Source organism: Aquarana catesbeiana, linkage group LG01 (assembly GCF_042186555.1).
Source record: "Aquarana catesbeiana isolate 2022-GZ linkage group LG01, ASM4218655v1, whole genome shotgun sequence".
NCBI classification, from domain to species: domain Eukaryota; kingdom Metazoa; phylum Chordata; class Amphibia; order Anura; family Ranidae; genus Aquarana; species Aquarana catesbeiana.
The window spans coordinates 127,263,095-127,280,845 of record NC_133324.1 but is presented as its reverse complement, the minus strand read 5'-3'; the positions used below and the strand labels follow the sequence as shown (position 1 = coordinate 127,280,845).

Genomic DNA, 17,751 nt, shown 5'->3' with positions numbered 1-17,751 from the left:
CATGCAGACAAATTTGATGCAGTGTGCGTCATATGGTCTGAGCATTGACAGGCTAACCCCCCCAACTCCTTCAACCTATGCAGCAATGCTGACAGCACTCATACTTCGATTTCCCCAAAACAACCTCTGGATATGACGCTGAGCATGTGCACTCAATTTCTTTGGTCGACCATGGCGAGGCCTGTTCTGAGTGGAACCTGTCCTGTTATACCGCTGTATGGTCTTGGCCACCCTGCTGCAGCTCAGTTTCAGGGTCTTGGCAATCTTATTATAGCCTAGGCCATCTTTATGTAGAGCAACAATTCTTTTTTTCAGATCCTCTGAGTTCTTTGCCATGAGGTGCCATGTTGAACTTCCAGTGACCAGTATGAGAGAGTGAGAGCGATAACACCAAATTTAACACACCTGCTACCCAATCACACCTGAGACCTTGCAACACTAACAAGTCACATGACATCAGGGAGGGAAAATGACTAGTCTGGCCCAATTTTGCCATTTCCACTTAGGGGTGTACTCACTTTTGTTGCCAGCGGTTTTGACATTAATGGCTGTGTGTTGAGTTATTTTGAGGGGACAGCAAGTTTACACTGTCATACAAGCTGTAAACTCACTACTTTACATTGTAGCAAAGTGTCATTTCTTCAGTGTTGTTACATGAAAAGATATAATATATTTTAAAAAATGCAAGGGGTGTACTCACTTTTGTGAGATACTGTATATATAAAAGCGTATTTCTATACATGATTAAGTAGTAATTTGTACAGTCCTTTCCCTCAGTGGGATGGTTAATGGACAGTAGATAACTCATCATTGACAGAAGATGTCCTTAGCATTTATTTGTCCACAGAGATCTTATCTGGATAAATGATGTTTGTATATTTTTGTGTATGGAACTGTATGTCTTCAGCTCTTCTGATGTATTTGCACTACATTTGTATAGTTTCATATAATTTGCTTTAGAGGTTTTTCCAGATTTAATTTACCATACATTTTATGGGCTGTTGCTTTAATATGATCGTGGTGCACTATAAGTTCCACACTAAACCCATTACTTCCTTTTGTAAGCAGATGCTTAATACAGACTTTTCATTCTATAAACTCATGTATGAGGTTTAAAAATCCCCACCCAACAAATCTGGATGACTTGGACTGTAGTTTGTGTTGAAGCTTCCATGGATATACTAGAAGCATGCCTTCACATATTATTATTATTATACAGGATTTATATAGCGCCGACAGTTTACGCAGCGCTTTACAACATTAGGGCAGACAATATAAGTACAATACAATTCAATACAGGAGGAATCAGAGGGCCCTGCTCGTTAGAGCTTACAATCTAGGAGGGAGGGTCAAGTTATACAAAAGGGTAATAGCTGTGGGGGATGAGCTAATGGAGAAAATAGTGCAGTTATTAGATGGAGGCAGGATAGGCTTCTCTGAAGAGGAAAGTTTTCAGGGATCGCCTAAAAGTGGATAAATTTGGAGACAGTCTGACAGATTGGGGTAGGGAATTCCAGAGGATGGGCGAGGCTCGGGAGAAGTCCCGGAGGCGGATATGGGAGGAGGTGATGAGGGAGCTAGAGAGCAGGAGGTCACATATACTGTGAATTAGTCTAAGTGTGGGTGTTTGTCTATTAACTTCTTTCTTTTTTTTTTATTTGCTATTGTTGTTATTAAAACAGTTAAGCACAGTGATATTTGAGGTGTTTTCTGCAGGTTTTTAAATTCAGTGATTTGTAATGGTAGACACAGTAACATTATATCATGTGTTTTCTATTTTTAGATTTACGCAGCTGGTCTCTGCCAGTCTTTCCTTGAAATTTTGAAGGACATAACTGTTGAAGGTCAAGTTCAAGTGCTGAAGGTATGATCATATAAAAACAAAATAAATAAAATAGTTGTATGGTTTATTGTGGTTAAAGGCATTGTTTAAGGTTAAATGATTTCCAAGCTTTGTTCTGGATGGCTTTAGATGCCAGTTTGCAAAGATCAGAAGTCAAACCTAGTTTTTACCACTCTGACAAATAGACAGAAATCTAAAAAAAAGAACAAGCCAAAAAAAAATATATATTTTCCCCATTTATTTTTATTATTTAATATTGTAATTGTATCTGGCCATTGCATTACTGATCAGAGAGGCCCTGAGCTTGTTTTTTTAGTTTTGATTCAACGTGTTGTTTACTTTTTTCCTGCAGTCCAAGACGTAATGGTTGTATAATTGGTTTCTAATCAAATTGGCTTTAAATGAGTGTGAAACACACATAACATTGGGAATTGCTTTGGAAGAGTTTCCAAATGTTTACTACGGTAACATGATAGTTTGTTTTGGAGTTTATTTTCGAGAGATCACACAAACACTTGCAGATAACATTTAATTGAGTAACGACAGATATAGTGACAGAAATCACAAATGTAATAACAGAGTAGATCTAAAAAAACTTATCTTCAGGTAGACTATAGATGCTCTTCCAAGGACTCCCTGCCCGTAACACAGCTTGGCAGATGATCAGGACAGACACTTGCTTGCCACAGTTCTGTCGGGACTAGTTTATTCCAATTTTGGCTGTGGTATATACAAAACTATTGGGTAGGTAACAACCAATCGTAACCCTTTTGGAAAGTGATATTACCTTTTAACCACTTGCCTACTGTGCATTTTTATCTTCTTCTTGCCCAGGCCAATTTTCAGCTTTCAGCGCTCTCACACTTTGAATGACTATTGCACAGTTATGCCACATTGTACACAAACAAAACTTTTATTTTTTTCACACAAATCAAACTTTCATTTCGTGGTATTTAGGCACCACTGGGTTTTTTATTTTTTGCTAAATAAACAAGCAAAACCGACAATTAAAAAAAAAAAAAAAAACACAAACATTTTTATAGTTTGTTACAAAATTTTGCAAATAGGTAATTTTTTTTCTTCACTGTGCGCTGGTGAGGTTGCACTGATAGGCACTGATAGGCTGCACTAATTGGCACTGATGAGCATTGATGGGTGCCACTGACGAGACGGCACTGATAGGTGGCACTGGTAGGCACCATTGGTGGGTACTGATTGGCAGCACTGGTGGACACTGATTGGCAGCACTGGTGGGCACTGTTGGGACTGCACTGATAATCAGTGCCCTGATTATCAGTGTAGATGTCCCTTTTAGAGAACCCAGTTATTGGCTCTTTTGCCCTCTCCTCATGCAATCAGCATGAGGAAAAGAGTGCTGATAACCGACTTCTGTTGACATCCATAAACAGCTATGATTGGACACAGCTGATCACGTGATAAAGAGCCGCTGATTGGCTCTTTACCTCCAACATGTGATCAGCAGTGTGACCACAGAGCGTGCCACCCGCACCCTGCACGCCATCAATAATAGACAACCGCACTGTAGCTGTCATTTGGCTATAGCGCGGTCGGCAAGTGGTTAAGGAATATAGCACACATTTTGAAGAGGCTTGGTGGGCTCAGTCATTGAGTCAGTTCATAAGGACATTCCTATAGCATTAGGTTGGTTAACCAGATTGGCCCCTTAACCAGATTTTGGATGCATTCTTATACATTAGTCACAATCAAGGAAAAATTAATTTTCCCATCACCCATGAATGGTTCTGTGTTCTGTGTAAAGCTGAACAATATGTTGGCTCTTCAACCACTTTAGATGTGCATGCTCCTAAGTCTAGTTGAAGATTTACTAGCTGAGGTGATGTGAGGGCAGATAAATTCAAACAAATGCAGGACATGCCTTCTTTCATAAAATACCAAAAACACAGCATTGTATATATCTGTTATTGCGCTCTCAACACATTTCATTTTGTAGATGCTTCCTGACACTTCATTGACATATGCTGTAAAGAGATTTTATTTGGATCTGCTGGAATTCAGTCAACTAGATTTGTAGATCAACACAACAGTTACTGTTCATTTTTAACACAATGGTGTACTTATTTCTCAAAAATTTGCTGTGATTTTCCTGTTTGCCTAAAGCAGCCATACTGCTAAATTAGAAAACTAAAAAAGGATCCTTGTGTAAAGCAGATACATTATACTTGCCTATCCCTTCACCCACTCAGCCAATCTTCACTCTCTTCAGGTGAAATTGTTCCCAGGGAAATTTCTTTATTCAGTGCACTTTTAGGAGTATCAAGTTCTTGGACATCTGCTGAGTTCTGTGATTTCTTCCACCAATGCCCATGTCACTCAAAAACACAGTAGTGATGTAGGATCCAGCGGGAAGAACTCTAATGCTTGGTGGGTGACCAGGCATTCAAAATTCTTGGAAATGTGTAGATTGAAAACATTCTGTGGATACCATAGCTCTTGAAAGACTCCAGATCGGCGTGGGCTGTGCGATAGATAAGTATAATTTTTTTTTTTTTACAGGGAATTTGTTACATAGTTGGTAAGGTTGAATAAAGACACCAGTCCATCCAATTTAACTTTTGGTGTTTGTAACTATCGCCACACCTTGCTTCCATTGCTTGTGGAAGAGAACTCCATATGCTTACCACTCTGACAGTAAAAAACCCTCTACGCAGTTAAAGGTTAAACGGCTTCTCTTCCAATGTAAATGAATGAGTGCGTGTCTTTTTAGACTCCCTTCCACTGAAAAGTTTTTTTCCCTATGCTAGGGTCACAAGTAAGGTATTTACATATCGCTATCATATCTTCTCTCAAGTGTCACCTCTCCCGAGAGAATAAGTTTAATGCTTGTAGTCTTTCCCCATAACTAAGGTCCTCCAGTCCCTTTATTTGCTTTGTTGCCCTACTGTGAACATTTTCCAGTTCCAGCACATCCTTCTTGAGGACTGGTGCCCAGAACTGGATGGCATACTCAAGATGCGGCCGGACCAGAGTCTTGTAGATTCGGCTGCAGCTTGGCTTTGCATGCTATTGCTGAGCCTTGTTACATGATCTGTTTCTTAATTTTCTAATATAGCTACTGTTGCTTTAAAGATCTTTTTTATTCAACTCCACAGACCTTTGTCTCAACTGCTCACTCATTACCAGCAAGTTTCTTAACCCCTTTTAATACTTGATTATCGCAAAGAATACTTGTGTATTGTTTATGGACATATTACACGCCATATTTCCTCTTTATGCATGCTGCTGACAACTGTTCTGTCTTTTACTTTAAAAAACAGCTTAATTTGATAAATGACAACGTGGAGACAGTGGGTATTGTACCAAGAAGGATGTGCCCATGATTTAGTAGGAGTGTATATTTGTAAAGAACAGTATGGATCTGCGCTCTTACGGTGTTACGCAATTAGAACACAGAGGTTGAAAATGATGTTTTTCCCTTCTGTAAAGCTTTGATCCATTCTAGAAGCAAATGTTCTATGAGCACTGTCAACTTCATTGTACCGGCATCTGGCCTGGCTTTAGAAAGCTGTAACGCATTTCTGTCACACATGAAAAGAAATAGAGGAAAAGCATGATGAAGAAGATAATCTCACGCTTGTATGCTTTTTATACTTATAAGTCACATATTTCTTTCACCAGGTTTCAGTGGTGATTGTGAAATCAATATTGTGTTTGATAAATGGAGTGGCGTGTCTTGGTCTATTCAAAGGACACTTGAGTACTGTAACTAGCCATCTTGAAGTTGTCTGAGATGCATCCTGGGCTACAAGAAAGTTGAACTACTTGTTGACATTCGCATCCTTTACAGTGCAGTGATTTCAGTTTAAGTAGCTGTCAAAAAGGGGTTACGTTTATTAACATTCAACAAGCAATTGAAATTGATGAGGACAAATCTGCATTCTTCTGTAATGAGAGTATAGTTGCGGAATTTTGAAGCAATATTAAACCCTAAAACAAAAATGTAATAAACTGCAGTTTACCAATTATTAATTTGTAATAAAAACATCTTTGCCATTCTGAAGCTTCCCTCCAACCACTTTGCATATTATTTTATGTACAGTGGGAAAAAAAGTATTTAGTCAGCCACCAATTGTGCAAGTTCTCCCACTTAAAAAGATGAGAGAGGCCTGTAATTGTCATCATAGGTATACCTCAACTACGAGAGGCAAAATGTGGAAACAAATCCAGACAATCACATTGTCTGATTTTTGAGAGAATGTTTTTGCAAATTATGGTGGAAAATAAGTATTTGGTCACCTACAAACAAGCAAGATTTCTGGCTCTCACAGACCTGTATCTTCTTCTTTAACCACTTGCTTACTGGGCACTTAAACCCCCCTCCTATCTAGACTAATTTTCAGCTTTTAGCGCTGACGCACTTTGAATGACAATTGCGCGGTCATACAACACTGTACCCAAATTAAATTTTTATTATTTTTTTTCCCACAAATAGAGCTTTCTTTTGGTGGTATTTGATCACCTCTGCGGTTTTTATTCTTTGTTAAAAAAATGTAAAAATACTGAATTTAAAAAAAAAAAAAAAATTTTTGTTTAATATTTTGTTATAAAAAATTTAAAACAGGTAATTTTTCTCCTTCATTGATGTACTCTGATGAGGCGGCAGTGATGGGCACCGATAGGCGGCAGTGATGGGCACTGATGGGTGGCAGTGATGGGCACTGATGGGTGGCAATAATGGGCACTATCAGTTACACTGCTAGGTGGCACTGATTGGCACTACTGGTGGGCATTGATAGCTGGCACTTGTGGGCATTGATAGGTGGCACTTGTAGGCACTGATAGGTGGCACTGTGGGCACTGATAGGTGGCACTGTGGGCATTGTTAGGTGGCACTGTTATGTGGGCACACATGAGGCAGATGTGCCTCTTCCACTTCGGGACCAATGTCCCTCGCATCCGAGCCGGTGATCAGCGCGAGTAGAAAAAAAAGCCGATTACTGATCTTTTGTTTACATCATGTGATCAGCTGTCATTGGCTGTCATGGTAAGGGGCCGGGACCGGCCCCTTACTTGGATCGGTGATCACCCGAGTCTCAGTGACTCGGTGATCACAGCGCGCTCGGCACAGGGGAGGCCGTCATGTGACGGCCTCCCAGGAATTCAGGTCCACGCTGTGGCCGTCATTCGGCCATAGCACAGATGTCAAGTGGTTAAGAGGCTCCTCTGTCCTCCACTCATTACTTGTATTAATGGCACCTGTTTGAACTTGTTATCAGTATAAAAGACACCTGTCCACAACCTCAAACAGTCACACTCCAAATTCCACTATGGTGAAGACCAAAGAGCTGTCGAAGGACACCAGAAACAAAATTGTAGACCAGGCAAGCAGCTTGGTGTGAAGAAATCAACTGTGGGAGCAATAATTAGAAAATGGAAGACATACAAGACCACTGATAATCTCCCTTGATCTGGGGCTCCACACAAGATCTCACCCCGTGGGATCAAAATGATCACAAGAACAGTGAGCAAAAATCCCAGACCACACGGGGAGACCTAGTGAATGACTTGCAGAGAGCTGGGACCAACGTAACAAAGGCTACCATCAGTAACACACTACACCACCAGGGACTCAGATCCTGCAGTGCCAGACGTGTCCCCCTGCTTAAGCCAGTACATGTCCGGACCCGTCTGAGGTTTGCTAGAGACCATTTGGATGATCCAGAAGAGGATTGGGAGAATGTCATATGGTCAGATGAAACCAAAGTAGAACTGTTTGGTAGAAACACAACTTGTCGTGTTTGGAGGAGAGAGAATGCTGAGTTGCAACCAAAGAACACCATACCTACTGTGAAGCATGGGGGTGGCAACATCATGCTTTGGGGCTGTTTCTCTGCAAAGGGAACATGACGACTGATCCGTGTACATGAAAAGATGAATGGGGCCATGTATCGTGAGATTTTGAGTGCAAACCTCCTCCCATCAGCAAGGGCATTGAAAATGAAACGTGGCTGGGTCTTTCAGCATGACAATGATCCCAAACACACCGCCCGGGCAACGAAGGAGTGGCTTCTTAAGAAGCATTTCAAGGTCCTGGAGTGGCCTTGCCTTCCTGGATTTACACAGACACACAGAAGCACACCTCCAGCTCTGCAGCCTTGCAGCTCTCATAGACCCTCTTATGACTCATCCCCCCCTCCCTTCCTGGCAAACTCTCAGGAGAGTGAAAGAGAGAGCTGTGCATGATGTCATAAGCCTGGGCAAGACAAGAAACAGGAAGTGGACTGTATAATGTATTTACTGGCACAAAAAAATGTTTTACTATCCAAAGTTAAAACAACAGCAGAAGATTCAATAGATGGAAAGTTGAAATAATGACTGAAGGTCCACTTTAAGTTTCTTTTTTTTTTTTAGGCTTTCCCTCTTTTTTTTACCTGGCGGTCTGAGCAGCAGCACACCTTCTATATTAGAGTGCCCGCACCTTTGAACAGGGCACCTTTGGACAACAGCATTGGTAATCCGGGGCGAGGGTAGTGTTACTTGCACTAGAAGTTTTGGATACACTAACAATTTGAAGCTGAACTCCAGCTAATACTTTATATAAGCAGTTACAGCAAGCATTTTTTTTGGTAAAAGGTTTTACATAAATAAAAGCTGATCACTGTAAGCACTCCTGTCAGTAGAAATCCTGCAACTGCTACATCTGCAGAACAGCTTGTTTTGTTGAAAAACAACAGACTTAAGGCTCTTACACACTATAAGAAAATCGGATGAACAATTTCGTCCAAAAATTTTCTTACAATTTTCGTATACTGTGTACACAACTTTCGACAGCCGATTCAGAATTTTCGGATGAAAATTCCCGAAGGAGAAAACTCCAAAAGATTTTCGTATGAGAACAGAATGAACGATTTCCATCTAATGGGTACCATTTTTGTATGGTTTTCCTACGATTTTCGTACAAAAAAAAAAGACAGAAAAGAAAGACTACTGTCAGGAAGGGCATGCCAGCACCCAAGATGGCTGCCAAAGAAGACTACCTGTTACCTCTGCCTGTCAGGAGGGGCATGCCAGAACCCAAGATGGCTGCTGAAGAAGATGACCTGTTACCTCTGCCCCTGTCAGGATGCCATTGATGCGCAGGCACCCTGTGACAGCTTTTGCCACCCAAACAGGCTATTTAAACTCAGCCAGTTTCCAGACTCAGTGCTGTCTGCTCTACAGCGTTCCCTGTGTATCCTGCAATTACTTACCTGACTTCCGTTCCTGTTTCCTGCCTGACCCGGCTTGCTTCCTGACGTTCCTGTTTCCTGCCTGCATCTGACCCCGGCTTGTTCTCCACTCCACACCTACCTGCTCCTTCTACCACTCTGCTGCCAGTCTGTTGACGACCCGGCCTGTAATCTGATTCCGCTTCTGCTTCAGCCTCTGTTCCTGACGTGCCCGTTTGTGTATGACCCGGCCTGCCTGTAACTGCCTTCTCTTAAGCCTCGAGGGTGCCACCATCCCTTCTGCTGCATCTGCTCTTCTGCCTGTGGGGACCGGTTGTCTACTCGCTCCAGCTACCTGTCTACCACTGCTCTGGGATTCCTACAGACACCTCTACAGCCTGGCCGAGTGCTCCGATCCAGCTCCAGGTTCAGCAATCATGCCAGGCATTCGTGCGACTCTGCATCTCGGTGCTTCCTGTCAGCTCCATCAGGGGTTCCAAGTCAACTACGCATGATCAGGAACAATAAACAACAAAGAAAAAGCCTTTGTCGTACGAGAATTTTCGTACAAATTTTTGTTCATCGGTTACGATTTGCTGTGAAACAATGAGGAAACCGGACGATCGTTCTCCCGATTTTCTTATCGTGTGTACCCCACTTTACTGGTGGGGTCACCAGGTGAAAATTAGAGCCTAAAAAAGAAAACTAATGTAGCTATCAAATCTAAGAATTGGTAAGCTGCAATATAATGTTTGCTTTTGGGTTTAATACCTCTTAAAAAAAAAGTATTGTCTTTTATTTATGGTGTATTATTTATGCAATATTTTGCTACGTTTAATGTACAACTAAAGGAAAAAACTTTTTTTTTCTTTTAGTTTTGAATACAGTGGAGATAGATTTGAACACCTGTCTGTTTTTTTGTGCCCCTGTTAATGGAGGTTCATCCTCTTTTTATCCTGTTTACCATTATATTATCATTAAAAGTGAATGAAAAGGAATATTTGGGGTTGCCCCCAGAAGAGTAAAAGATGGGAAATCTTCCAATGGGGACACTAGTTCTGTTGACCTGGGTGTCCCCAAGGAATTCCCTTAATTTGCAGGGATTTCAGCTGACTTCCTGTTTTGGCTATGGGACAGGAAGTGAAGGGAAATCTTCGCAATGGGGCACAGATGCCAAAAAATAAACCGTGACAGGGGTTATGACCCTCCCTTACTCTATCCAAAATGAAAATAAACGTTTTGCATATAGTTTTTTTTTAACTGCTTGCCGACCGTATACAGTACATGTACAGTGGCAAGGCAGCTCTCGTGCAGGATCACGTACCTGATTGGTCTGATTGGTCGCCAGCACCCGACGATTGGCTCCGGACATTACAAAGAGAGCCCTGTTTAGATAAACAAACACATGGCTCTCTACTGACAGCAGCAATGTGCTGTTTTTTTTCTCCTGTAAAGCAAGAAGTAAAAAACAGCACATTGCTTAGGAAAAATAGCACACAGCACACACAGTAACACATCACACATATAGCCCCTTGATCGCCCTAGATGTTAACCCCTTCCCTGCCAGTGTCAATACAGTGACAGTGCATATTTTTAGCACTAATCACTGTATTAGTGTCACTGATTCCCAAAAAGTGTCAAAAATGTCAGTTAGGTGTCCGATTTGTCCTCCTCAATTTTGCAGTTCCGCTATAAGTCGCTGATCGCTGCCATTACCAGTATAAATAAATAAATATCCCATAGTTCTGGACGCTATAACTTTTGCGCAAACCAAATCGATATACGCCTATTTTGTTGTTTTTTTTTTAAATCAAAAATATGTAGCAGAATCTAATCGAATAAAGCAGAATATATTTTGGCCAAAATGATGAAGAAATTAGATTTTTTACATTTTTTTAATTGGATTTGTTTTATAGCAGAAGGTGTTTTTTTGTTTACAGCACAAAAAATAAAAACCACAGAGGTGATCAAATACCACCTAAAGAAAGCTCTATTTGTGTGAAAAAAGGACATATATTTTATTTTAGTACAGTGTCCCACGACTGTGCAATTGTCAGTTAAAATATTGCAGTGCCGTGTCACAAAAAATGGCTTTGTCATGACGGGGTAAAACTTTCCGGAGGTCAAATGGTTAAGCTGCTTTTTTTCCAGTTGAGAATGCAACGGGAAAGCGTTCTAGATGCATCCCAAATACAGTGTAAAGATGTTACAAACACTACAACACTATACTCCTGTACAATAGATGCCATCCTTATTTTGTAGGAACATTTTGCTTGCTTTTGCACCAATGTGGCCTTAGAATCATGATACACCAGCAAATCTATACAAGGTAGATGCTAAACAATGAGAGATGTGTCTGCACTGAAGTTTTTGATAACATTTTGTACTATGAAAGTGTACAGTATCTATAGACCTGTTCGTTTAACTAATATAGTCGGGAAGATACTGGAGAGTTTAATAAAAGACCACACAGATGAGTTCTTGCTGTAAAAATATATTTTAAGCAACAGACATCATGAATTCATGAAAGACAGAAGTTGTCAAACAAATCTGATTTATTTTTATGAGGAGGCAAGTAAAACCTTTGACAGAGGGGTGGCGGTCGACGTTGTATACTTGAATTTTGCAAAAGTGTTGGACACTGTTTCCCACACACGGCTAATGTGTAAGGTAAAGTCTACAGGCTTGGAAAAATTTGTTTGTAAATGGATAGAAAACTGGCTAAAAGACCAAATTCCGAGAGTAGTGATTAATGATTCTTACTCTGAATGGTCTAAGGTTATGTTATGGGGATGTTCCCCCAGAGGGGTTTTGTAGCAGCGAAGTAAATAAATAGTAGATGTAATTGAAAAAATACGTTCTTTATTAAAATTTAAAAGCATTAGTGTTTCCACGAAAGTTAAAATATGAGCTGTAAAGGGAAAAAAATATGGGTATATACTGCACTGTGATTAACAATATATAAATAAAGCAGCAAACACCGCCAGGAGACAAACAGCAAAGATATAAATAAGAAAAATGCTGCGCTAAACTTATATGTATATGAGTGAGGACTGTATCAAGAATTCACGTAAATAAACAGTGATGTATTAAATAACCTAAATAAATATGTGACAAGAGAGTGTAGAAAACAATAAAGTAAATCTGAAATGGGCAATGTCAATTCAGGACATTAAAGGAATACAAAAAGGGGACAATGCGTACAAATAGCAAAGCTCTGTTTGGTGTATCCAAGTGATAAGAAATGGTGTACCCAAGTGGTGTGTCCAAGTGATGGGAAATAAAGTGCTCAAAAAGGAAAGCTGGCAGCACCACCACCATTAGGAAAGAGGCTTACCGGAATTCACAGACCTGAAGAGGCTTACACCTCACAGATCGTGATCAGCTTGTGATAAGTATCCATAGGGTTGCGGCTAGTCCTTGTTCCAAGAGCGGTCACCAGTGCCTTACTTGATGTAAAGTAGGAAGGTGAATAAAATCAGGCTCATCTGTGCTGTAGGCACAAGGTGCAGTCCAGTCGTTGGTTCATCCTAATCCACGGGGAGGTGGTCATGGGAGACAAGATGTGCAGTCTTTTCCTGTGGCCACCAGGAAGACAGCCAGGTCCTGCATCCCGAATTGACATTGCCCATGTCAGATTTACTTTATTGTTTTCTACACTCTCTTGTCACATATTTATTTATGTTATTTAATACTTCACTGTTTATTTAGTTGAATTCTTGATACAGTCCTCACTCATATACATAAGTATATATTCATATGCATAAGTTTAGCACAGCATTTTTCTTATTTATGAGCTGTAAAGGGGGCATGCCCAAAAGTGCAGAGAATGCAAACACAAATTTGTACATAATATCATATGACAACATGTCTAATGTAAGACAAAGCCTGGCGCGTTTCAACCCATTTTGTTGGGGTTTTTTTCAGAGAATAGGTTTGCTGCAAAGAGACTACATTTAGCACATCAGGTTGAAAGATGCATGAAAGGCTACATGTACACAAAGTGGCCATTTCACATAGTTGCCAATATATGCGATGGGGACCTCCCAACCAAGATTTCCTTAAGAGCTATCAGATGATCCTGTGTGATTCAAGGTCAGATAAAACCTCAGGAGGAGATGACACTTCACTGAGTGCAGCTTACAAGGAGTCACACGTTTATATACCCCCAAGGGTACACCAGGCGGATGGGGTCGACACCTGCGGCAGAGTTTCAGAGCATAAATTCATAGAATGTAGAATATATATAGTGCTTGTATAGATTTAAAGAATTTTAAACTTGATGAGTTGCATGGTCAGAAAGAAAGAAACCCCCCAGGGGAGTGTTATATTTATTATATGTGTATCACTAAGATAATTAGTGCATAAATTATGATATTAGAAGAGGACATGAGGAACACGAGAGCATGATGTGAGTGAATGAGTGAAGGGAATGAAGAGTGAAAATTAAAGAGTGGAAAAAAAATGTAAAAAAATTTGAAGAACAAGTGAAGGAATAAGAAAAAATCAGAAATTAAAAAATGACCAAAGTGCAATGAATCAAAATCATGCAAAATCATTTTTTACTTTCTGTTTTTTTCTTATTCATTCACTTTTTCTTCAGATTTTTTTTTCTTTTTTTCCCACTCTTAATTTTCACTCTTCATTCCCTTCACTCATTCACTCACATCATGCTCTCATGTTCCTCATATCCTCTTAAAATATCATAATTTATGCACTAATTATCTTAGTGATATACAGTGGCAGCCCGTCCATAGGGGGCACCCGGGCGCCGCCCCCCCCCCCCCCTCCTGTAGTCACAAAAAAAAAATTTTTAAATGGCCCCTTTAAGAAAAAAATAAAAATCCTTTAACATAGTGCAATGTGGCACCGGACGCAGTGCACTATGGGAAGGGCCACGTCAATGCAATCACGAGATTGCAGACATGGCGCTTCATTTGCGGGCTTCTAACCCGCCTTGTGGCGCAATACAGAACGCCGAGTAGCTTCTGTCCGTAAAATCACTGTGATTCTACGGGCGGGAACATTGTTGTTAAAGATCTCAAAGTCACTTCCGGGTTTTCTGAAACTGACAAAAGCCGTAAGTGACTTTGTCACGTCGGGAGCTCCGTTCTTCGGAGCTGCTGTAAGGTGAGAGACTGCACGGAATGACCATGCATCTCAGTGCTGCCTTAAACGTACCCTTCTTCCAACTAGCCTCATGATAAGGTAGAATAAGGGACAAGGACACCTACTGGGGCCTCAGGTAGGTATAAATTAGAAACCTTTGCCTATCACACATGGCTAGTCAGGATATAAAAGGAAAGGAGAAAAAAACCCTTTAAGGTTCTGTTGAAATGTAAATACGGTCGTGCTTGGAATGTTACTTAAAATATGCATTAGATTGCCAAATGAAGCATTAGGGTAGTAATTCAATCTGTGGGAGGCTATTATTTCCAGCCATGTGGTTCTATAGGTCAAATGCATTTCTATATTTTAATCACAGAGATACGAGTGCTGTCTTGAGCTCTGTTCTTGCTGAGAGGCTGTGGGCGGGTGACAAGGTTTATTTGTATGCAGCACCCGTGGGAACGGTATAGTAAGTCATGGGTGACTTACAGAGAACAAAATCAGTATTCTGTAATAATTAAATTAAAACTTAGTGAAGACAAGAGTAAGGACGATTTTGTGTTAAACTTGTAAGCCTAACTGGGAAACCAAGTCCTATGCATTGATGGCTAGAAGAATACTAGCCACGGAAATGGGAAAGAGGGGTGTATGTGGTCTGATGAACCCTCTTTACACTTTTTGCCCAAAGGTGGACAATGGACTACTAGCAGCGGGGCAGCTGGGCTTGGCAGTCGGGCTGAGCGGGCACCAGTTCTACTTTTGCCTTCCAGCTGGATTGTAGGGTGTCACCTGTCCTGAACCTCCCTGAGTGTATGGAAATGCCCTTTGCCGAATTTCAGTGGCTCCACCTCCACAGTCCACCCACATTCCAGCCAGAACTCTGTGACTGGAAGCTGGATGGGTGTACAGTGAACTGTGCTGCATGTGGAGCTACCTGTACTGATCCTGCATTGTCACTCAATATCTCACTCCTGTGACTGAGATTTTGGATACAGCAGGATTCAGAGTGAACAGCACAGGCCCCCAGGATGCTGAAGACCCCTTGTAGTGACCAATTCCTGCTGTGCCCACACTAGCAGCCCCAACCCCCTGATGTACACACACAGCATGGTTCTAGATAGGTGTGTGTGTAAAGCTGCAGAAGGCCAAAACTTCAAGTGGAGGACATAAGAGACTGCAAAATTGGTGAGTCCACTGTCATAACTTGATAAATGCATATGTCCCTCTCCTCTGATGCTCCGAGTCTTTTACTAGTTACTATAAAAGACTGCCACTCCTCTGAAAAGCTGGCTGCTATATACTATCTGTGGTGCTGGCTGCTATATACTATCTGTGGTGCTGGCTGCTATATACTATCTGTGGTGCTGGCTGCTATATACTATCTGTGGTACTGACTGCTATATACTATCTGTGGGGCTGGCTGCTATATACTATCTGTGGTGCTGACTGCTATATACTATCTGTGGTGCTGACTGCTATATACTATCAGTGGTGCTGATCTATATACTATCTGTGGTGCTGAGTGCTATATACTATCTGTGGTGCTGGCTGCTATATACTATCAGTGGTGCTGGCTGCTATATACTATCAGTGGTGCTGATCTATATACTATCTGTGGTGCTGAGTGCTATATACTATCTGTGGTGCTGGCTACTATATACTATCTGTGGTGCTGGCTGCTATATACTATCGGTGGTACTGATCTGTATACTATCTGCGGTACTGATCTATATACTATCTGTGGTGCTGATCTACATACCTTACAGTATCTGTGATGCTGAGCTGTATACTCTGTCCTGTAATTTCGAGCTGTATACTCCTGACAATATGCGTGGAAGCAAGTTCAATACAGAGGACAGAGTGGGTGGATTATATAAGGGGTGGGGTTTATGAGAAGTGGGATGGGTCAAAAAGGAAGGGCGGGGTCAAAAAGGAAGGGCGGGGTCTGGCGCCCCCATCCTAAAACTTATCCAGCCGCCACTGATGATACACATATATATACAACACTCCCCTGGGGGGTTTCTTTCTGACCGTGCAATGCATCAAGTTTAAAATACTTTAAATCTGTACAAGCACTATATATAATCTATGAATTTATGCTCTGGAACTCTGCCGCAGGTGTCGACCCCACCTGGCCTGGTGTGCCCTTGGGGGTACATAAACGTGTGACTCCTTGTAAGCTGCACTCAGTGAATTGTCGTCTCCTCCTAAGGTTTTATCTGACCTTGAATCACACAGGATCATCTGATAGCTCTTAAGGAAATTTTTATTGGGAGGTCCCCACCGCATATATTGGTAACTATGTGAAATGGCCACTTTACACATTTAGCCTTTCATGCATCTTTCTACCTGATGTGCTAAATGTAGCCTTTTTGCAGCAAACCTATCCTCTGAAGAAGACCCCAACAAAATGGGTCGAAACGCATCAGGCTTTGTCTTATATTAGACATGTTGTCATATAATATTATGTACAAATTTCTGTTTGCATTCTCTGCACTGAGGCATGCCCCGTTTATAGCTCATATTTTAACTTTTGTGGAAACACTGTATGCTATTAATTTTTTGCAGATGACACCAAGCTATGCAGTGGAATAACATCCTTATGGGATGTCTCTAACTTACAACTTATGTGGCAAATGAGGTTTAATGTTGATAAATGTAAAGTTATGCACTTGGGGACTAAAAATATGCATACACCATACATACTAGGGGGAGTACAACTGGGGGGGATCCATAGTGGAGAAGAATCTGGGGGTTTTGGTAGATCATAAGCTTAATAATAGCATGCAATACCAAGTTGCGGTTTCCAAAGCGAGCAAAGTCCTTTCCTGTATTAAGAGAGGTATAGACTCCAGAGAGAGAGAGAGAGAATTTTGCCCCTGTACAAATCATTAGTAAAACCTCATCTGGAATATGCAGTTCAGTTTTGGGCACCAGTTCTCAAAAAGGATATTGGGAAACTGGTACAGAGAAGAGCAACCAAACTGATAAGATGCATGGAGGAGCTCAGCTATAAGGAAAGATTAGAGGAACTCAATTTAATCTCTCTTGAGAAGAGGAGATTAGGGGGCATATGATCAAAATGTACAAATACATAAGTGGTCCATATAGTGAACTTGGTGTAGTGTTATTCACTTTAAGGTGTTCACAGAGGACAAGGGGGCACTCTTTATTTCTAGAGAAAAAGAGATTTCATCTCCAAATACGGAAAGGTTTCTTTACAGTAAGACCTGTGAAAATGTGAACTAGACTCTCTCCAGAGGTGGTTCTGGCCAGCTCAGTAGATTGCTTTAAAAAAGGCCTATAATCAAACTGGGTACTGACATTTATAGGTAAAGTTGATCCAGGGAAAATCCGATTGCCTCTCGGGGAATCAGGAAGAATTTTTTTTCCCTGCTGTAGCAAATTGGATCATGCTTTGCTGGGGTTTTTGACCTTCCGCTGGATTAACTGTGGGTATGGGATTGTAGTTTTTTTTTTTTTTTATTGGATGGACTTGTGACTTTTTTCAACTCGACTAACTATGAAAGATCACTTAACCTTGCCCCCACCCTGCCCATCCCCATCCCGTCCTATATATAGCCCACACTACTGACTTCAGATCAGCCTGCC

The 17,751-nt window shown here is 41.1% G+C and overlaps 1 protein-coding gene across 1 annotated transcript in view; it reads left to right on the top strand.

The window, feature by feature from the left end:
* Positions 1 to 17,751, top strand: part of IPO11 (importin 11) — a 677,548-nt gene that overhangs the window by 376,635 nt on the left and 283,162 nt on the right. Inside the window, 1 exon segment of the mRNA XM_073623616.1 lies at positions 1,784 to 1,864. Coding sequence (XP_073479717.1) covers positions 1,784 to 1,864 — 81 coding nt within the window.